Source organism: Phodopus roborovskii, unplaced genomic scaffold, assembly GCF_943737965.1.
Source record: "Phodopus roborovskii unplaced genomic scaffold, PHOROB, whole genome shotgun sequence".
NCBI lineage: Eukaryota > Metazoa > Chordata > Mammalia > Rodentia > Cricetidae > Phodopus > Phodopus roborovskii.
This window is the reverse complement of record NW_026126541.1, coordinates 12437696-12460116: the sequence shown is the minus strand read 5'-3', so window position 1 is coordinate 12460116 and position 22421 is coordinate 12437696. Positions and strand designations below refer to the sequence as shown.

Genomic DNA, 22421 nt, shown 5'->3' with positions numbered 1-22421 from the left:
CACCGGAAACACCTGGGGCCCCTTGTGCCTTCGATTTCCAACTAAATATTAAAGATTTAGTTTATCCGTGTATTTTGCCTGCCTGCTTGTGTGTGTACCATGCGGGACTTTGGTGCCTGGGGAGGCCAGAGGAGAGCATTGGGTCCACTTGAGCTGGGGTTACGGATGTTTGTGAGGTGCCATGTGCCTGCTGATAACTGAACCTGTGTCTTCTGTAGAGCAACAGTGCTTTAAACCGCGGAGCCATCCCGCCAGCTGCTTTTAATTTTTGGTTATTGTGTTGTCAGAAACCTTTAAGTGTATTGTTGTGTCCCTCCCCATCTTCCACATTCAGTGATCCCTTGTGGGTTTGTCCCACAGTTTTGGAAGAGGGTCTGGAACGGAGGCCCAGGAATGGAGTGGGAGCTCAGAAAGGCGCTATGAGCTAAGGGGAGAGTTTGGGGAAAAGGCTCATTTAATCTTCTTGTCTCCCCCTAGCAAAATGTTGACTTCTACAGCAATGTGAATCTGTTTTTCTGCTTGTCAGTCAAATCCACAGTGAATTGTACAGTGTTGAGCAACACACTTGAATGTTTAAGCTTTGTTTTGTTGTTTGTTGTTTGAAGGGACTCTCAGAGATGATAAGGGGCTGCCACCAACACTTGGGTTGTGCACACAGAGCGGAGCAAGTGCTGGGAATAGGAAATCAGGCATTCTCCACTGGAAAGTGAGATTTACAGAGGCAGGTTGAGGAGTACTAGCTTAGTGCTGCAGCCAGTCCCCGCAGGTCCCCAAAGGACACCTACACCCCAGAGCCGGAGCCTTGGGAGTGGTACACACTTCACTTCTGACAAAGATTGGCTGGTTTACCTACTCTGCGGGGATGCATTGCCAGTTCAGAGGTGGGACTGCACAGATTAGCCTCCATGCCAGCTTTTGTTTTCATCTGCCTGCCCAACAGAAAATAATCCCTGCATTTCTGGTCCACAGCAGCAGAGATCTGTTCTCTCTTAGGTGAATTCTCTATGAGGGTCAGCCTCAGTCCTATATCGCAGGAAGATCCTGGAGGGATTCCCTGGCCTCTTGACCCAGTAGACCCTTGGGATCACCCCCAGCTTCAGCTGGCAAGGGCAGGGGTGAGGCTTGCCTTCTCACACTCTACCCCACACACCCAGCACTTTGGGCAGGATCTGGGTGCACCTAACGGGAGCCCTGAGGGGTGAGGCCCTGCAGGTACTTGAATGTGAGAAATCGAGGTTACAACTTCTCTCTGTGAGGAGCACACACTCTCCCAAGCTGCCATCACCTCACCTGAGCGGAGCTCACTCTGCGGCTTTTTTAATATTTCATTTTTAGGTTTGTTTGACATAGGGTCTTACTGTGTGGTCCAGAATGGCGTTGGATTCAAGATCCTCCTGCTTCAGCTTCCAGGGTGTTGGGATTTCAGATGTATGTCACAGTGTCCCTCCCTTGTGACTTTATTATTCCCTGTCTTGCTCACCTGCCGTCACCTTACCTGCCAGCTCCCCAGGACAACGCTTTCTAATGATTTTTCACATCATAGTACATGAAGAAAATTCAGGGTGTCCTGTTCGTAGGACCAGGGGCTAGTAGGTTCTGACACAGGGATGCAGGCTCCCAGGACCCACTGCCATGCTGTGAATGGAAAGAACCAGCACACAAGGTCCATGCATAGCACAGCAGCTGGGGTGCTCTGACCTCTGGGGTGGGGTTCAAGTTCTTTCTTCTCTCTGGAAGGTTGTTTTGTCCCTTTGGTGTATGGAAAACCACTATTCACTATGCCCAAGTAAGACTCCCTTTGGGAGTGAGGTTCACTTTCTACACCCTGGGTTTGTTGGTATCTCTGGTACTTATGAACCCCTAGCATAATTATTTGTTAGTTCATTTGTTTTCTCTGCTTTTTAGGGGGATCTCTGGGACAATGCCTTTACCTCAGGCAGAATTTCTGTATTTCTGATGCCCTGGCACATAGTGGGCACTAAGCAAGATTTAAATGGGTACATGGTGATGGCCTAAAAGATGCTATTGTAGTTCTTATATAGGGTGTTACGTTTTTCTTGATTCCCTTGAAAAGGAGGGATGTTGGTGATTTTCTGTCAGTCTTTTTTTTTCCTTACAGTTTCTGGAGTTTGAGGTAGATGGAGTTATGCAATCTCACCCAAGCAATTTTAGTATAAATTCTTAAAATATTGTTTACCAGCTACAGTATTTCTGTATCTTGCTTTATTTATCTTCCAGCATGTGTGGATCCATAGCACACCCTCATTAACATAGACACCAAGCTCTCTTCCATTCCTTCTATTTGTAAGACATTAGGAACTAACACCAGGGCTAGAGAAAATGCTGTGAAATGAACATTGCCATTTGCTAAAGTGAGTACACACACATTCTAAAGTGTCATCCTGACATGGGAATTTCTCTTGTACAAACCAAATCTAAGGAAAAATAGGACTGGAAAGAATTTTATAAAAGAATGTTCTTCATGCTATAATTTAGAATAAAGAAAAATAGAAACCAGTACCCTGAAAGGTTAAACAAATTGTGTTGGGCTTATCTGATAAAATATTAAGTAGCTGTTGTAATAATTGTACACAAGTATTAAAAATGGGAAGCATGTTCATCATATGACTAATATAGAATTATGCAAATGATATAATTCCAATTTTATCTGTATGCATACAAAAGGGTTGGAGGCATTTATTTTGGGGATGGTTGCAGGGATTAAAAGAAATCATACTTTCAAAGTATTTGAAGTAAACACATCTGCTTGACAAATAACCCAGAGTTTTTCTTCAAAGTAGTATTTGAGTAGTGCTATTCTCAATTATTAATCGTCCAGAAGGTACAGACAAGAGACGAAGATGGACAAGAGTTTTAAAGCCAACAGAGGTGACTGAAAAAGAGCTAGACATCCACGCATAGGTACTTCATTTTGCTTCATCAGATAGATGACCCAAGACGAGCTGGGAAGATGGCTCAGCATCTCTCCCTGCTAATCTCACATGACCAGGGCCGCTGTCACCCAATAACCTACCAGCATCGCTGTGAGCATTAGCCAGGGACTTTCAGGGGAGCATAGTAAGCAGGAGCAATGTGTAATATGGTGATGGTAGTGGGGGATTCCTACAGTCTCCCATCTTAGGCTGGAGGCCCAGGAAAGCTGGGGTGTATGTCAGTGTGCACTTCAAGGCCAGAAACCAAGGAGCTGAGGGTGGGAATCCCAGTGCTGGCTTCCTACAAAGATCATGACAGGGCATATCTGGTGCTAGGTTTCTGCTACTGGAAAAACAGTCCATTCTGGTGAAGTACCTGATGTTTACATTGGTGTGAACGGTACAGTTGTATCAGCCAGAATGGACATAAATAAAGTCACAGGGGTACATGCCTGCCTTTAATCCCAGAACTTGGGAGGCAAAAGGATCTCTGTGAGTTCAAGACCAGCCTTGTCTACAGAGTGAGTTCCATGACAGCAAGAACGACACAGAGAAACCCTGTCTTGAAAAACAAAAACAGCAAGCAAACAAACCAATCAAAAGGGAAAGCGACAGGGATTGTGAGGAGCTTGGAGTGCAGGCTGCAGGCAGCAGTGGGAAGAGGTAGGAGAGACCACGAAGAGGCTGGGCCCAGGCGACGCCGGTGTCAAGCAGAGCCTTGGTTCTTCCGGAAGAGACAACACTAGGGAGTTGCCAGGGGAGGAAATCAATTGCTTGGAGCAGGGATGCCAGTTTGGGTTTTTAAGATCTTCTCTGAGTTCTGAAGTATAAATCCCCCAGTGACATCTGCTGTGTTAACCCTGTGGCTGTACTCACACGCAGCATGGGCAGACATAGGGCTATGAGGGATAAACAGTGACACAGTCTAGAAAAGCAGCTCCATGCACAAGAGACAAAATGTCAACTGAGATTGTAGAAAGCATTGGAGTTGGGAAACCATAGTAGACATGTAATTCCTTCACAGACTTATGAGGGAATATTGGGAGAATGTGGGGTTTCTAGTGCCCAGAATGGGGAGTCCAGGCATGTCAGTTACTTTTCTATGACTGTGATAAAGCACAGTGGCCAAGGCATCTTACAAAATAAGTTCATGCTGATGAGCAAAGGCATGGCAGCAGGAAGCACTGAGGATTTACATCTTAATCCACAAACAGGGAGCACTCATGTGCGCGCGCGCGCGCACACACACACACACACACACACACACACACACACAGGGAGAGAGAGAGGAGAGAGAGAGGGGAAGAGAGAAAATGGCATAGGCTTTTGAATTCTAGAAGCCCATCCTCAGTGACATACTTCCTCCAATAAGGCTACACCCTCTAATTCTCCCCAAACAGTTCCATAAACTGTGGGCCACGTATTAAGAGCCTATGGGGATCATTCCCTTCCACACCATTGTTATGGAGCTTCCTGAAGCCATTTGGCTTCAAATAAACACATGGGCACTATATTGATTGTGAAACTGTGGGCCAATGACTAGGGCTTCTTATTGGCTAGCTCTGTCTTAATTATTAATCCATTTCTATTAATATAAGTATTTTCATGCGATCTCATCTTACCAGAGAAGGGCCTGTCCTGTCCTATCTTCCCGGTCTCACATGGCATCTGTTCTCTTCCTACACTTCCCAGAATTCTCCTCTTCTCTTAGTCCCACCTATCTTCCTGCCTTATTGGCCAACAGTGTTTTATTCATTAACAAATAATAGAAACATATACACAGAAGGACAACTCACATCAAACCATCACACCAGACTTGTGGCTATTGTTAAGGACAGTGCTTCAACTAGGATATAGGACTGTTACCTGGAGTATGAATTAAAAAAGGCATCACTTTGAGGAGAAAACAAAGGTAAAATAAAAACTAAGGGGTTATTTTTAGAATTAATAGCTGCATAGAAACTAAAAGCCAAGCCACCAATCCACATCCATAGCAGATTTTGGATCTGCACTAAAAATAGAAAAACTGAAGTTCTGGGAAAGGAAATGGAGTCATCAAAATGGACGCAAAGTTTAGTTCTCCTGGAATGCAAACAAAAGACGAAGGATCAGAATTCTTCAAGTCAGGAGATGAAGATAACAGAGAATAGAAACCAAGTTTCAGAGAGTCGGTCTCTGATGCTAGAAGCCCAAAAAAAAAAAAAAAACCTTATCCAGAGAGATGTGTGCACTGACCTGCCAGCAGTAGCAGGCTCTTTATCAACTGGCTCTGGAGAAAGCTCCCGTGTGTGGTGTGTCTACAGCGATGAAGAAAATCACTTCGAGAATCTAGGCAAGAAATGTGCAGAAACCACATTTCCCCATCTTTCAAAATTGAAGCAAGAGTGGAAAAATCTGTGGCTATATTGATAGTGATTGTCTCCGGGTAGGGAAACACTGACTTTCAGTTTCTCCTGTTCATCTTTTCCAAGACTTCTTAAGACACTTGTATTAGCCACTCTCATCGCTGCTGTGATGAAATAAAGGAGGAGTTCAGTTAGGCTCACAGCATGAGGGTGCTGTCCGACATGGCGAGGAAGCCATGGCAGCAGACGCGAGGGAGGGAGGCAGTTCACATTGTGTTTGCAGACAGAAGCTTGCTTCTTTGTATCCACCTCCAGGACCCTCGGCCTGTGGAATGGTACTGTTTTAATTAATCCAGTCTAGAAAACCCCTCAGAAATGCTGCCACTTTGTTCTCTAGGTGATTCTAGATCCTGTTAATTTGGCAATAAATATTAAACACCACACAAGTACATATTATTTTAATATCCTGACTAAAACACAAACAAGCAAACAATAAGAGCAACAAAAGCAGTGGGAGCTTGGAGATGACTTGGTCGGCTCTGAGTTTGGAGTTCCCTCGTCTGTGTAAAAGCAGATGCAGGCTTGAGTTCTTCCAGAATGGGAACAAAAGGGTAAGGTTCATAATTCTCTAATTCAAGAAAGGAAGATAGAGACAAGGCAATGTATAGCCAACATCAAGTGTGCCTGCTACCATAGTGCTGGGCTTGCCAAGACAAGATCTGGATGCTTTCGGGCTAGCCAGTCTAGTTGAATCAGCAACCTCCAGGTTCAGTGAGAGACCATGGCTAAAGAAGAAAGTTAGGATGGAGAAATAGTTGAAGAAGTCAGAACTGATCTTTGTCCTCCACGGGTACATGATCCTACACACACATGTGCTCCTGCACACACATGTGCTCCTGCACACACATGTGCTCCTGCACACACATGTGCTCCTGCACACACATATACAAATAAGCAACACTAAGACATCTTTCCCATCCTCCAAGGACCAGTACAATTCTACTTCCACTAAAGTACTTCGTCAAAAGTACCTTTACCTTTTGAGGATTCATTTTCCCCTCTGGTTCTTTAGGAGTTCTGTGTCATACTGCATAGTTGTCCAGTCTCCCTCAATGGACTGACTCATTGACTTCTTTAGGATAAGCATCATTAGGTTTTGAGGTCTAAATGAGCCATTTTCTAAACAGATACATACTTTTCTAAAGGATGAATGAAAAGTGTAACGGGATCCATACGAGCTAGTCAAAAAGCTCACTTTTAAGTGTCTACATTAAATCACTCTTCAGTAATGTATTTATAATACCCAACACTAGGGGTCTGCCCTGCCTGAAAATTCATGTGAAATATGTCACCCTCGTGGGTGAGCAGATCTGGATTTTCTTCAGCTCTTGAAGCCCCAGGTGACACCCAGATAGCCTTCTCTTCCATCTGAGCTGCAAGCCCAGCATGAATGTGCCCTTCGGTTCTTTCAGGGTTAGAGGAAAAAAAGGTTGATCTCAAATTCTGAAAGCCCCACAGTATATTTTGCTAATTTCACTTGGCATTTGCAACAACAGAGAAGATCCTCCATGGTGCCAGAATTGGATGGCTCAGCACCTCAGCCCTTCCCTGAGGCATTCATCTCCATCAAACTTTATCATAAAATGTTTCATGATATACAAGCAGGAAATCTCAGTGGCATTCACAAATCAGCACTCATTTCTTACTCACAGGTCTGTAGTGGATGGGTATAGGCTGGGGTTGCACAGGTCTGTAGTGGATGGGGATAGGCTGGGGTTGCACAGGTCCATAGTGGACAGGTACAGGCTGGGGTTGCTAAAGTCTGTAGTGGACAGATATAAGTTGGGGTTGCACAGGTCTGTAGTGGATGGGGATAGGCTGGGGTTGCTCAGATATGACTCTGGGATGTGAGTTTGGCCCTGGTGGGAACCACTTGTTTATCATCTTTTAATTTATATATTCTTTGAATGATAGAAGGCATGCAGAAGATACATGATCATGCAAGCTCACATTTATGTCTACTCACATACTGTCCTGACTTCTCATTGGTTATAGCAAATCACATGGTAGAGTTCAACCTCATGAATGAGGAAAACATACGTCTAAGAGTTTGTGGGACAAGGGGAGGGAAGGTATAGTTGAAGAACCATTAGATAACGTGCCTCAGGATTTCAGCACATATTATCTTCATTTTTAGCTTCATATCTGGAGAGAGATACAACTCCTATTCTCCATGCATATATACATGATCAAAGGAACCCTAACACAAAGTGCAACATGCACACACCATGCCATGTGCACACACACACACACACACCACACAATAAAAATATTGTTCACGATATAGATATCTATATAATAAAATAAAACTCATTTTTCATGCTAATCTGTATTTTATATATAGTATGTTTAATTAGGTAGAACCCCAGGGAATCCATGAAGGAGACATACACAAACTGTATGCTTTCTATGTCATAGTGAATGAAATGGACTGCCTATTACTCCTTTCCCACAGAACTGGACTTAATTCCAATGAAAATCAGACTGATTTGTTAAGTACTTGCATTAGATACACATGACATTGTGCGATCCATCATAATAATGGGTTAGCATTTATTTAATGATTACTGCTGTGTCCTAGGCACTTACAGGATGCCAAAAATGTTTATCCCCTCACTGAAATCAAATGCAGATATATCTCTCTAAGCTTGATGTTGAGAATAAAACAAGAAAGTAAGAAAAATTTGCTGGGCACGTAAAAAAAAAAAAAAAAAAAAAATGCTGGGCACAGATTTGCTGTGGCTGGGTACAAAAGTCTCTTTTGTTTTTACCCGGAGACTTTCCCAGCTTCATTAGGAAGGTGAAGGTGTTAGCAGCAGGAGAACATAGACACTGATGTCTCATCACACACAGGCAGAGGCTTCCGAAGTCATTGACCTACTTTGTCATCCGGCCTCAGTCCATGTGATGTGTTGTTTGTGCTGCCGTTTCCCAGCCTTCTCATTCGGTTTTAATTTCACTCCTACTTCTGATGTGAGGCTGTTTTAACACGAAGAGAAATGGTAGGGGGTGTTACATGTGCAGACTGTACCCCTATTCTGCACTGTAAGCATTTTCTAAGCTCCTCTGAAGGGGCCTGAGGATGCTGGCAGCTCTGCTTCTCCGACTGCAATAAAAATGACCGGGCTTGAAGTGGTTGATCTCAGGAATTGGTTTGGGTACCCAAAAGTGTAATCGGTTCACTAAGCTGCAGCTTCACAGCTGCACCTCCTCTCGGCTTCTCTGATAACTCGATTTTAACAGGGAACAGCGTGACGATGAGAAGCCGGGCTGCTGTGTAGCACCCAGCACATTCAATACGTGTTGGGTTTATGAGCTTCTGTAGGACATTGATTTGAATGCTTCACATCAGAATTAATGGAGTCTCGATGCTCAGAAATAAATTGACTTGCAAGTTGTCTTTTTCCCTAGCTGCAGTATTTGCTGTTTCTTCATTGTCACTTAACTTAAATTTCATTCGTCCTCTTGGTATGGTGACAGATTCCCATAACTCTTGGCTTCAGAATCTAGAAGTGAACTTGTGATTATGTGCACTGTTGTGTGTAGGACGCTGGTACATGCCACTTGGATGCTTAAAAAAAAAGTTGTCCTCACTATCATCACCAGCATCCTTTCTCTGGAGCATTATTCTCTCTGTGCCAAGGATCATTCTTGTTATAACATCTCTCAAAGTGACTGAACAAGAAATTTTTTTCCCATTCTCTGATGTGCTGCTAGATATTCTGAATGCTGATGACACTGTTCAAAGTAGTTTCAATCTTTTCGTTTCACGGACCCCGTGAGGATGATGTCTTATCTGTAAATGAGGCTAAATTTCAGGCTAACTTTAGTGTTTGCCTTCCTTCCTTTCTTCCTTCCCTCCTTCCTTTCCTCTCTCCTTCCCTCCCTCCCTCTCCTTCTCTTCCTCCCCCTCCCTTTCTTTCTTTCATGCTTACAACCAGACAACAGATCCACTGATGATTACCTTATTTAGATTTTGTGTATATTCCTAACATAATTCTAATTACCATGTTATATCTTACAAAGCTACCTGCTGTTTTGTTAAGGATCCAACAATGCAGATTATAGTGGTGCTGGATGAAGGATGGGATTTCTTTCCACTCCTGACTATTCAACTGAATGATAGCAGTAAACAGCAATACTAAAGAATGGCAGGATGTTATCAAATGCTTTGCATAACTCTTAATTATATGCAGATAATTCTTACTGTATGTAATTATAATGGTAGAAGCTATAATTGTATCTTCTTTGTGCATAGATCTAGGAAAAATTGCTCCTCATGCACTTGTGTAATTTTGAGGTGATGGTGATGGCCATTGCTATACTGATGCAGTTCACTGCTTTCATAGTGATTGTGTGCAAGGTGAGTTTTTGGATGGGATGGTTGAGCACTAAGAACAAAGAGGCAGTTCTCACAAATTATATAAACTCCTAATATTATCTGCTTGGATAAGATGATAGGTCTATCTTCAGAAATTATCCAGTGGCTTTTTAGTGCATGTATCAATCTGATTTTAGCCATTCATTGAGTATCCTTTCTGTGCCATTCATTGAGTATCTTTTCTGTGCCATTCATTGAGTATCCTTTCTGTGCCATTCATTGAGTATCCTTTCTGTAGTGGGGTCACTCACTAGAGATAAGCTTGAGGGTGGGGAGAGTATCTTGTTCCTCTTTTTAATCATGCTTTTATAGGGCCCGGCATAGTCAGGACCTCAGTCTGTGTTCATTGAGTGAATGACCAAATAGGCAAGGGAATGAAGAGAGTGAATGAATGACTAGGTTACTGAATGAATGAACACAAAGGCATTTCATTCGGTGTCTGAAACTTGCAAAATCCTTGATGTTAAAATTGAACAGAAACATTAAATGAAAATTTAACATACCAAATTCAATAATAGCACATTCAAAGAATCATCTAGTCTGACCAAAGAGGGTTTCTTCTCTAGAAGTACCAAGTTAGTTTTCTATTAAGGAAAGTGGCTCTGGCAGTGTGGGAATGTAAAGTGTTACAACCATTTTGGAAAGCAGTCTAGCAATATGTATTAAAGTTAAAACATATATATATATATATATATCTTTTGAGCCGGCTACTCCATTCCTGGGAATCTGCTCCCTAGAAACAAGAGTGCCAATGTACGAGAATCCTTGTACAAAATGGCCAATGCAGCCTGGCTCCTGGTGGCAAAAAGTGGGGATGCATGATTGCTCGTAGTCAAGTAGCTAACTATGTGATGGCGCACACTTGCTTGCTGAGGGATATTCAAGACAATGATTTGGACTAATTAATATAGTCTCCACAAGGTAACGATTGCGTGTTGAGTGCATGAAAGAGTCTACAGAAAGATGTCATTTGCCCGAAGAAAGAAAACAAATCCCAAAGCAAATAATAGAAAAGGAAGGAAACCCCCGGGGCTGCAGACTCCATAGCTGAATCACTATGGAAATATTACTTCCATTGACTTCAATTTTCCTGATTGTAGGATGCCAGTGACAATTAAATGAATGAAAACATGTAAAGTGCCAGGGACGTAGAATGTAACTGATAGCTTTAAGTTATTGTCGCAGCCTATTTTTTGTTGGTTTGTTTGTTTGTAGAGCTGAGTAGAAAATGTAGGATTCAAGGGAAAGTGTGAGAGACACACACCAGATTGTTAATCTCCTTCTGTTCTGTGGTGACAAGGGGCTGGTGTGTGAGGAAGGGTGAGAAGGCCTGCGTGAAGAAAAACCTGCACGCTTCACGTTTCTAAAATGAATTGAAACTATGGTATGTGGGACTATTATAAACAACTTTTTAAAGGAACACTTCATTATAGTGACAACGTGTTCTGCCAATAGACTTGAGGTAATGGCCTTGGGGTGTAGCTTTGGCGTGGGGGACGGACAGGATCCCTTATAAGGAAGAGGAGGGGCCTCACTTGAGTCCCTCACTTGGGATGTGTTATGGCTCCACCCCCAATGGGCGTGGCCAGTGACGCAGAAGGAGACAAAGTAAACATCCCACTATACTGTTTCACAGACCCTGCCCCTCCAGGGGCAGAAGGTTATGGTGGTTATTTACTTTTATTGTGTGAGTGCTTCCCAAATCAATATCTGATATTCTTTATTTGGGCAGTGGTGGACTTCCTCTAACCCGCCTTCACTTAATTACTAAAAAACATGAAATGAACTGATCTTGGAAGGACACCGCTGACTTGTGTATTCTTAGGAAAGCTCAGCTCACTGTAGTTGTCCAAGAAGCTCTCAGCAGGCACTCATACAGCAGGCCTGATCGGAAAACACTACAAAGGGACTGGCTAGAAGGTTCTCTGAAGATACTAATTCCACACTGGGGGATAAGAGGCGGAGAAAGTATCCATAGCACAAAAACTTGGTAACATGTTGGCCACAAGTGGCACACGCCTGGATCACCTGACTGTGAGCCTGGCAGAGGTGTGTGGCCCTTTCTCATTTTTACGTTCTAGAAAACAATGCTGCTTTCTCAGAAGAGTCTTCTAGGCTCATGTTATTGAGTATGTGCCCATTCCATCTTCTGTCACAACTGTCTGTTGTCCACTACGATGTCATGATGTCTTAACGTTTTGTCTTTTCATGTGCTGGTGTTATTTATGTTGTCATTAATAGATTGTTGTTCCTCTGCTAAATTTTTAAAAAGTCATTTAAAACTAAGTTTTCCCTTTAAAAGAGTCAGTTTACATGGCCACTGCATCCGTGTGGCTTCTTGTCTTTCCTGGAAGTGTTGTGTGCATGCACTTCTATGAAGTCTACCTAGATTCCATAGTGGAAAAGGCTTGACATCAGCAAGACAGTTAGATGGCTACGAAAGGTCACTTTACAGAAAGCTCTCACAGTGAATTTCAGAACATGCTGGTGTAACAACTTCCTAGCCCTGCCTGATAAGATCTGTTAAATTCAGGGTCCCCTGCCCTATTTTTGTGTGCAGTGAGCAGTAGACATTTCCCGAATGGAATTGCTTCCCTATTTATGATCTTAGAACGTAATTGTGTTAGGCCTTTATTCCTGAGCAGTAGTGTTGTGTGTGTGTGTGTGTGTGTGTGTGTGTGTGTGTGAATAATTGGCCTTCACTTTGTGATGTGCTGGGGCGACAATGTCTCAGCTTTCTGATTGCTAACATCTCTAGCAGTCACTCCTAGATAAAAAAAAAAAAAAAAAAAAAAGCTCATTTCCCTCAAACCCACAGGCACAGCTGGGCTATTCAACTGTGTCCAAATACTTTCTTCTCCCCCAGGTCCTTGCAAACATGGAAGACATTAAAGTCCGTGAAATACAGATTTTTGACTACAGGAAGAAAATTGCCGAATCAGAGACTAAATTGAAGCAGCAACAAAACCTGTATGAAGCCGTGAGATCAGACAGGAACCTGTACAGCAAAAACCTGGTGGAGGCTCAGGTAAACAGTGTGTGTCCTTACCTTACCTGGTGGAGGCTCAGGGAAACAGTAAACAGTGTGTGTGTGTGTGTGTGTGTGTGTGTGTGTGTGTGTGTGTGCGTGTGTATGTGTTTGCACATGTGTGCTGCATATGGCCCTGTTTGTATGTTGTGTGTGTCTCCTGAGCCTCTTATGTGTCATTGCTAGAAAGTGCTTTGATGCCGATGGGCACAAGAGACAAAGGAATAGCCTGGTCAAGATCTGCCAGATATTGTTTTGGTAGAGCTCTTAAAGAGATACTGAACTTCCAGGTGGATGATGGTGTCTGTCTGGCTCCCAAACCTTTCCCCCTTCCTTTTGTTAGGATGAAATAACAGAGATGAAGAGAAAGTTAAAGATCATGACGCATCAGGTGGACCAGCTGAAGGAAGAGATCTCTGCCAAGGAGTCTGCTCTTGTGAAGCTCCACCTGGAGCAGCAGCGCATCGAGAAGGAGAAGGAAACACTAAAGGTACCGTGCACACCTACAGCAGAAGCCCTTGCGGGCAGTTTCCTGCTCACTGAAAGCACCGAGGGGCAGGGAGAGCAACCAAGGAAGGTTGCCTGTAGTCTCAGTTGCTAATGTCCAGAAGCCACCCACATCGGTTGATGGGAGGACCACCTTGGCATCTCAGGATTGGTCTCCTCACAGGTGATGCTCGTCCTTAGGAGAACAGAGTGGCGGAGTCCTCAGCTCTAGCTCACTTATGACCACCCCTCCGTGGAGGAGGAGCTAACATGTGGGTAGTGACTTATAGGCTCACAACCCCTGAGGAGCCCTGGGCTGGCCCCCAACACTCCCAGACTCTACTCTGGGCTTTCAATAAGATGTATTTGTTCATCTTTCCCTAATCTCCACTCCTTTGTGTGCAGGTGACTTTTCTGTCTGCAGTGTTGTTATCTAACAGGTGCTAGAGCTTTCCCTTTCTTGGTTTGCCCTGGACCAGGTTCATAGTTGAGTTTGCATCTGACTTTTGCAGCTTCTCCTTCTGGGAGTACCTTTTTTCCAAAGATCTTACTAAGACACACTAATTTATTTGCTTTTTTTTTTTTTTTTTTTTTTTTTTTTTTATTTATTCTTGGGGGTGAACTCAGGCCCTTGTACATCCAAGACATTCTATTACTGAGATGTCAAAAAAATCCAGCCATAGATTTTTTGAGCAGGGTCTTGCTAAGCAGCTCAGGCTGGTCTCAAACTCATGAGCCTCTGGTTAGCAGTACTACCACTTCTCCTCCTCCTCTTTCTTCAAAATAATTTTTTTTTTTTTTTTAACATCCCGGCCACAGTTTCCCCTCCCTCTTCTCCTCCGTCTGTCCTTCCAGCCCCACCCTGCAATCCTCTCCTCCTCCCTTTCTGTTTAGGAAAGGGCAGGTCTTCTTTGAGTATTAACAAAACATGGCATATCAAGATGCATTTAGACTAAGCACCTCCCCATGTATTAACGTTGGGCAAGGTGTCCCGGTATGAGGAGTTCAAAAGCCTGTAAAAGAGTCAAAGACAGACAGCCCCTGTTCCCACTGTTAGGAGTCCCACAAGAGATCCAAGCTACATGGGAACAAGCTACACAAATGTATCTTCTATGCAGAGTGCCTAGGTCAGTTCCATGCAGGCTTCCTGGTTGTTAGTTCCCTCTTTGTGAGCCTTAACCCCTCTAGTTCCTCCAACCCTTCCTTCCTGTCTCCAAGATTCCCCAAGCTCTGCCCAATGTTTGACCATAGGTCTGCATCTGTTTCATCAGTTGCTGGATGACACCTCTCTGATGGTAATTGGGCCAGGTACCAATCTGGTCACAGGAGATGGCCAGTTCATCGCTTGTACATCTTTAGTGCTGCAATTATAGGCCGGTGCCTCCACATCCTAATAGGCAAGCCTTTAAACCTACCAGCTTAGAACACTCTTCTTCGTATGTACACTAAGACACTACGAGAGAGCTCCCTTCTACTTCATTTGAGCAAGGAACTAAAAAGAGGAACATCTTAGAGAGTGATGGAATTTTGGTGTATGGATTTCTAAGATTCACCTGTACCTTTATATCAAATCAGAGACGGAGAACCATGGTTTCTGCAAACAGTAGCTTTCAAAGATAGATACTGTCCTGGAAACATGCATGCAGCATGTTTAATGTCACATTCTCTTGATTCCAGAATGCCATAGTTTGAAATTTGTATTCTTAATTTAATAACAGGCTTGGTACCCTAATGATGGGTTTTCATGGAAATGGAACTGTTGCATTAAATTAGTTTAAGGCACATTTGGTTCGAGAAAGATTAAAGTATAACAGAAGTGCCTTTATGAAAAGGGATGTGATAATTGATAATATTTATTAGGGACTTTTCATCTCCACCATTCCAGCTCATGAAAAAAAATATGGAAAATTCTTCATTAAAGTTTATTGATATGTAAAGAACTTTGTAGACTTTGAAAATATTCTGCATCTTTGTCCTTATTCTTGTTCAAGAGTTGTTTAACTGGGGGACAGTTTGTTTTATCCCAGAGTCAATAGCAGGATGGAGTTTGGTTACTGTTGAACAAATTAGAAAAATCTCATTATAATCCCTGCTACACCAGGGGCCTCTTGGACCGTCACATTAGCAAGGTTTCAGTGTAATAAGCCTTGCTAATTGGTATATCATCTCTTTCTCTTGGAGGATGCACTGGTTCTCATCTCTACTTCCCAAGTGATGCCCAATTCAGGAGATTAACCATCAGACCACAGTGAAGTCCAACTTGGAATTAAGTGCCTGGTATAGACTCTCACTCTAGAATAAATAACATCCCATATAAAAGATCAATTACTTCCAATTTCTTTGAGTCTGTTGTTAGATCGTCTCTAGTTTAGTGACGCCTTCCATTATTAGGCACCTACAAATATAGTGCCAAAGAAACATCGTAATAAAATAAAGGACAGGAGGTTGTGTATTTACGCATCCCTAGGCAAGCAGATTGGGTAAATAGTAGACACGAGGATGATTAAAAGGTTTCTGCCTCGGAGGTGGACTCCAAACAGGGAGTCTCAGGTCTGGATGGCTTCCGACCACTGGTTATAGGACGGTGATGGCTTTGGATACACTATAGAAGTGGGATTGCTAGCCTTTCTCACTGACGGAAGAATGAGGAACAGAGGAACAGAGAAAGAAGAAAGCTTGCTTTCTTATCCGAGGTTATCCGAGTGTGACTGGTCACGGAGCTGTGAATATAGGTAATTCTGCCTATCGTTAAGCCTGTTTGACATCCCTTAGAACAATATGACAGCTCATATGCAGAGTTCCAGCCCGTTGACTAGTTTAGACTAAGAATTTGAATCACATTTCCACACAGGCCTCTGGGCTGCAAGTATCTTCAATTTGAGAACTAAAACCCCGGAGGAAAGGGCAGATTCTCTAGTAACTTTGCCCCTAAAGATATTTATCTTTCATTCTACAAACTAAGTGGGTACGTAATCCCTTTGGAGGGGCACAGCTTCACCGACTCGGTAGATCACGAGACACATTTTTATAGGCCAACACATCCCACTACTTCCCAAAGCCTCCAGGCAGACGGTTGTCATAGGAGGTCGTCTGGACCCCACTCAGTCCTCTCATCTGAACAACTTTGTCCTTTGCATCTTTCTTTCCCCTTTCCCGTGGTCTCCAGCCTCTCCTGACTCGGGAGGGACCACAGACGCTACCAGTGCACCACACCTCTGACGGTGTGCCGGTACGGTAGATCTCTGTGGATCAGGCTCCATCTGCACCCTCCTGTTCATTTTGTGCCATCTCATTTGGAAGTCTGCCTCCTGTCCTAACAAGCCCCCGCTGCTGCCTCACCTCTCCCCAACCATCCTGCATCTGTTTGACAGCACTTCCATCCTCTGTGAACAGTGCAGCAGCAAGTTCTCTGCCTCCAGAACTCAGTAGCACATCAGCCACTGGCCTCAGGGTACCACATCCTTCCACTTAGCGATTCGGTCCCAGGACATGGATGGGGAGCTGTCATCCATGGGAGCTGGAAGGGAGAGGGCGGGGGTGAGGAAAAAAACCTAATTATTCCTGTGGCTGAAGGCTTCAGGTGATTTATGCATGAGCCGGTGAGACTCCCAAACCTGGCTCTTGAGATATGATTTATGCCCAGAGTTATATTTGATGATAATCAGTCCATAAGCACTGATTGCAAAATTATATAATCCCGAAGTGAAGGGTGTGTCTGGTCATCTCGTTGTGAGCTCCTGTCACCAGTCGCGCACTTGGCACATCCTACCTTAGATGTTGCCTGATGGGTGCACAGCACTTGGGTACGCAGTGGTTGTCACCCTTCCTGAGAGGCAGCTGAGATTTATAACCGCTAAATGTATTAGGCCCTAGGTATCTTGTTGGTGCTAACATTTGCTGCCAATGTCTAATGCCACATCTTGTTTACAGCCCATAAATTTATGACATAAGGAGACCACTCAGAATTTTGATCTATTAGGAAAAAAGCACCCAGCAATGCCAGACGCGAGGCTGGCTTTACATTTCAGACAGATACTTTTACACACTGTTGATTGCATTTTAATATAACAAGGGTTTCATTTTGTTCTGCTGATGGATTCTGATCTGCTCTTGGTGCTTAGGAACAGAAAAGTGAGTGTGCAGATATGGGAAAATAAAAGTTTTATGAAGGGAAGCGTGAGCCAAACAGGTATTTTATTGCTGTCTTTGCTGTCACCTTAAGTGACTATAGAACCAGAAAAAGCCGGTTCTTTCTTTTCTAACAGACACTCCCCTTGAGTGGTAATACCAGACCAGATCTTTTACCAATCAGTATTTCATTTTGCTTATCCTTAAATCAAAACACACTTCATGAATGAACACACAAAATGTCATCAAAGAAAGCCTGGTTGTATAGGAGCTAGTTGTACTTAACATGTACACTACACAGCTTACAGTGGGTGTGCACACATGTACACTACACAGCTAAAAGTAGGTGTGCACACATGTACACTACACACCTAACAGTAGGTGTACACTACCTTTTACTTCTTGGGTTAGTATGGTTCAGGACTTCCGGTCCTCATAGGGTAGAATCAGGCCTTGACCTCAGCTGACTTGCCTCATAAGCCTCCTCTTATTTTTGCAAGCTTGGGTGTGGGGATCCCAATAGTTACCTGAAGGGAAAAAATAAGCCCTGTGTTGTCATTTGGAGCAAATCACACACACACTTTGGAGGCCTAATATCACCAACCTCATGATTACAGGGGTGGGTGATTACAGGGGTGGGGAAGGCAGAGCTCCCCTCCTTGTTCCTTTCCTCTGTGCTAAATGCTCAGTGGTCCCACTTTCCTTCCTGGCTGGGCATGGAGCCCCCCGACCCCCAGACACATCTTTCTTCCCTTTAGTGTGGGAACTGCTGGGTCTTTGATGCATACTCTCCATAGTGTGTTCAATCAGAGGATCCTTCCCAGGCCTGCCCAGCTGTTTGTCTCTTCCTCCTGTCCCCAATCTGGCCCTCTGATCCAGCCACATAGGGGGCACTGTTCTGTCTGCTCAATACACCAGATGTTTCAGTTTGCCCCAGCTAGCTCATTCAGCCTGACTGTTGGATGCCTCCCTCCAACACGCTCCTCTCCAGCTGGGCATCATCTGCCACCTGCCAAGGACTTGACTCATTCTTCCCTGTCAAGCAGACATATAAACTCTTGTGTGTGCTCATGCCCCTTTCTACACCAGCAGATGGCACGTTCATGCTGTTGTTAGCCAGATCAGTCATCTTCGGTGGGTAATGAATACTGTCTCCCTCATCTTTTGTATTTGATTTGTAACTCTTGGATACAGGCAGTAGACCGAGCACAGGCTTTTGCATCCAAAGATCCTGCTTGGATATCTAAACTTCACTACTTACTAACTCAGTGACACTGGCTAAATTATGTGCTTCCCTTTGTTTCTGTGTGAGGACACACAGTACCAGGCTTGGCATACTGTAAGTCACTTGCATACTGTGCAGTAGTTAGAATGGCTTTCATGGGAGGAATTTTCCTTGCCTAACTTAATAGCCCTTCCCCATTTTCCTGTACGTCTAGTTAACTCCACCTTAGGCTCCGGTTAACCTTAACTCAGGTGTGAGCTCTCTGAGAAAGCATCCCTCCGGTCTCTGCTTGGTGATGGCTGTTTTCTTTGAGCTCCTGTGATACCAGCTCACTGTCTAAGTGGTAGGAGAGATACTGGTGTGTATGTGGAGGGGCAGGCTTGGGACATAGTCAGGGAAGTGTTCCTTGTACAAACATGCTATTTTGATCCCTAGCACTCATATAGAAAGGTGGGCACAGATAGTGGCACACTTGTCTAATCCCAGTGCTGAAGAGTTGGGAAGAGGTGGATCCCTGGGGCTTGCTGGCCAGGTGATCCCTGAGACTCAGTGAGAGAACAACTTGGCTTCCACACAGATGTGTATCTGCACCCACACACCTAAGCATTCACAGACACAAAAATCATAAAAAGGATACTGAAAATTGTCGCCCGAATTCAGCAGTGTGAATATGATTTGCATACTATTTGTATATCGTATCTTCATTTCCACATTGGAGATGTCTTAGAATTTTTCTTCTTTTATGAGATAACATCCCTTCTCTCCTATCAAAATGTTTAACGAGAGCAATGCTTCGCTGTTATTTTTGACTAATTTAATTCATTCTCATAACAGACCTTCTCTTGGCAGTGAGTGTGCTGGTTGTGGGCAGGACCACAAAAGCAGCTGGTCCATGTAGAGAACATCCCTGTCCTCACCCACAGCCTCCTCCTGAACTGCTCTCAGTGAATTGTAACGGGGAGAGGGGGTATGCTACTGAATTCCAGCGAGGCTCCTTCTATGTGTATGCAGAAGAGTGATAGAAAACCCTTGGGGCACAACTTCCAGAATGACTAGGATCACTACACTGGGCATGGTTGATTTGCTGGTTCTTAGTGGTGTGCACCACAAGCACACTAAGCTTGTTTGGGTTATGATAATGCTCAACATTGCTGTGCAGTCAAACCCAGCCCGCTGGTCCTGCTCAGGCGACTGCTGAATGCAGTGTGTCTGAACCACTCACTCTCTGTCAGGCTGAGCTACAGAAGCTGAGGCAGCAAGCCCTGGAGACCAAGCACTTCATTGAAAAGCAGGAGGTGGAAGAGCGGAAACTCTTGCGCATCATCGCCGAGGCTGACGGGGAGAGGGTGAGGCAGAAGAAGGAATTAGACCAGGTAAAAGCTCCTTGTCACACCCCCACCAGCAACCACGAGTCCATCAACCTTTGCAAGCCATGTTTGAAGATTAGCAGTAGAGTCTTGGGCTGGCCGTGAAGCAATCACCCATTCCATTCAGTTATGGGCACGTCTTGTCATCGGTTATTCTCCTAAGCACTGGGGACACACTGGCCAACAAAGCCTCCGGCCCCTGTTTTCAGGGAAACTAAGCTGTATAAGCTGTACTATAATATAGTTGCTCTGTGTCAGTGTCATTCATAATTACATGATAGAAACTCAAGTGTATAATTTGGGGATTAGATTTTTTTTTTTTAAAGAAATGGCCTCCTATGTAGTCTAGGCTGATCTTTAATTGTTTTATCATCCTGCCTCAGCCTTCTGAGTTCTGGGATTGCAGACTATGGGTTTGTGTCACCACACTCTACTGTATGCCAGGAACCCAGATGCTCTCACAGTCCTGTCGGGGAGAGGTTGGTCAGTGTGATATGTAGGAAATGATGGGACATCACAAGAGCTGGCTTACCAGAAAAGCATTAAAATAGAAACATTAAAAAAAAAGTTTGGAGGTGCTGGAGCAATGGCTCAGGGGTTAAGAGCACTGGTTATTTTTCCAGAAGACTGGGGTTCAATCCTCATGACCTGAATGATGTGCCCAGCTGTCTGTGACTCCAGTACTGGGGAGCTGATGCCCTCCCCTCTTCCGGCCTTTGTGGGCACTGCACGAACCAGGTGCGCTGACAGATGAGCAAAAACATCCATGCATATGAAAATAAACACATTTTTGGTTTTTTGGAATAAATACATTTTTTGCTTCCCTCCTCCCTTTGGTTTTTGAGACAGGGTTTCTCTTTGTAGCTTTGGCTGTCCTGGAAATTACTCTGTAGACTAGGCTGGCCTCAAACTCATAGAGATCTGTCTGCCTCTGCTTTTTGAATGCTGGGATCAAAGGTATGTGTCACCATTGCCCAGCTCAAAAATAAAAGAAAATAATTTAAAAATTAAAAAGAAAAACCCATAGCTTTGGAAAAACAGAAAGAAGGACACAGCTCTGGGCCAAGCATTACTGGATTATTAGACCCTGACTGTGACAATTGGAGAAGTGCCATGTTGAGTATCCTGTGGGATGTTCCTAGTGTCTTGCCCACGGGGCATGTGTGGACACTCAGTAGACATTTGCGGGTGGAGTGGCTGCTGCTGTCATGTCGAAAAGGGAGACTTTTTGTCATTACAAGAGGCCATGTCTTTCCAGGTCATCAGCGAGAGAGACATCCTTGGGTCTCAACTCGTCCGGCGCAATGATGAGTTAGCCCTGTTGTATGAGAAGATCAAGATCCAGCAGTCAGTGCTGAATAAAGGCGAGACCCAGTACAACCAGAGGGTAGAGGACATGCGCATCCTCAAACTGGAGATCAAGAAGCTGCGCAGGGAAAAGGGCATCCTTGCCAGGAGTGTGGCAAACGTGGAGGAGCTCAGGTAAAAGGAGGTGGTGGGGTCTGGGTGCAGGGCTACAAAAGGACCTTGTATGGGTCTTTGAAGGTCTTAAGCAAAGTGTACAGAATGGACATCAGAGGGTGTAAGGATCCATTGAATGAGTACAGCTGGTCCATAAAGTGTCCCCTGTGCCCACACTGTGTCATGACAACAGGCCGGTCCCTTCCATGGGGTGGAGGGACAGCGAAAAGGTCATTAAAACACCCTTCGGGCTCTTTCAGAAGGAAATTTCAAATCAAAGCTCAAACAAACACAAACCAGTTACAATTCAGATTCTTTGGAATTCCTTTGATCAGGCAGCCTGCAAGAGAGGAGCATCAGTATTTAAATGGCATCTTGCTAATATATGCATGCCTTTTTCTTGGAATAATGTATAGTATGGAAAGAGGTGGAGATTTAATTTTACTACTCTCTGAAAATCTGTTTCCTTAGAAGGTGGCCACATTTCCTACCTGGCTCTTGATTCATCTTCTGCGGCATTCACTTAGCTCACATCTTCATTCTTTAAATCTTCCAGCACACAGCATCTGCTTCCCCTGTGGGAAAACATCTTTGTGTTTCAAAGGAGCCATTGCAGGGGAACTGAATGAGAGATCTGGCATTCCTTGCTGACTCCCCTTATTCCCCACAGACTTGTAGAAGCACAGCTTCTCCTTGGCCACCGCAGGCCAGGATGCGGTTTGGAACTACTCCTTATAGTAATTACAAGGAAAGATACTCCTAGTGTTCAGACACAGGAGTTGTGAGCTTGCCACTAACAAGGATGGGTTGATCCTTTTGATTTTGGAGTTGTTCGTCTTTCAGACAATGAATGTGGTACCCTTCATTGCGGAAAATGCAGGAAATGCAGAGAAAACACACAGAAGGGATTAGAAACATCACCCATAACTCTGCTACTCAGAGAGACGGTCACTGATGTTTCACAGACAAGTGGGTTCATTCTGTGTGGCCACTTAAGGGCTGTCATG

The 22421-nt window shown here is 44.1% G+C and overlaps 1 protein-coding gene across 1 annotated transcript in view; it reads left to right on the top strand.

The window, feature by feature from the left end:
- Positions 1-22421, top strand: part of Cfap58 (cilia and flagella associated protein 58) — a 96277-nt gene that overhangs the window by 22584 nt on the left and 51272 nt on the right. Inside the window, exons 10-13 of the mRNA XM_051199709.1 lie at positions 12586-12747; positions 13091-13237; positions 19819-19959; positions 21212-21435. Coding sequence (XP_051055666.1) covers positions 12586-12747; positions 13091-13237; positions 19819-19959; positions 21212-21435 — 674 coding nt within the window. The remainder of the gene's footprint in view (positions 1-12585; positions 12748-13090; positions 13238-19818; positions 19960-21211; positions 21436-22421) is intronic.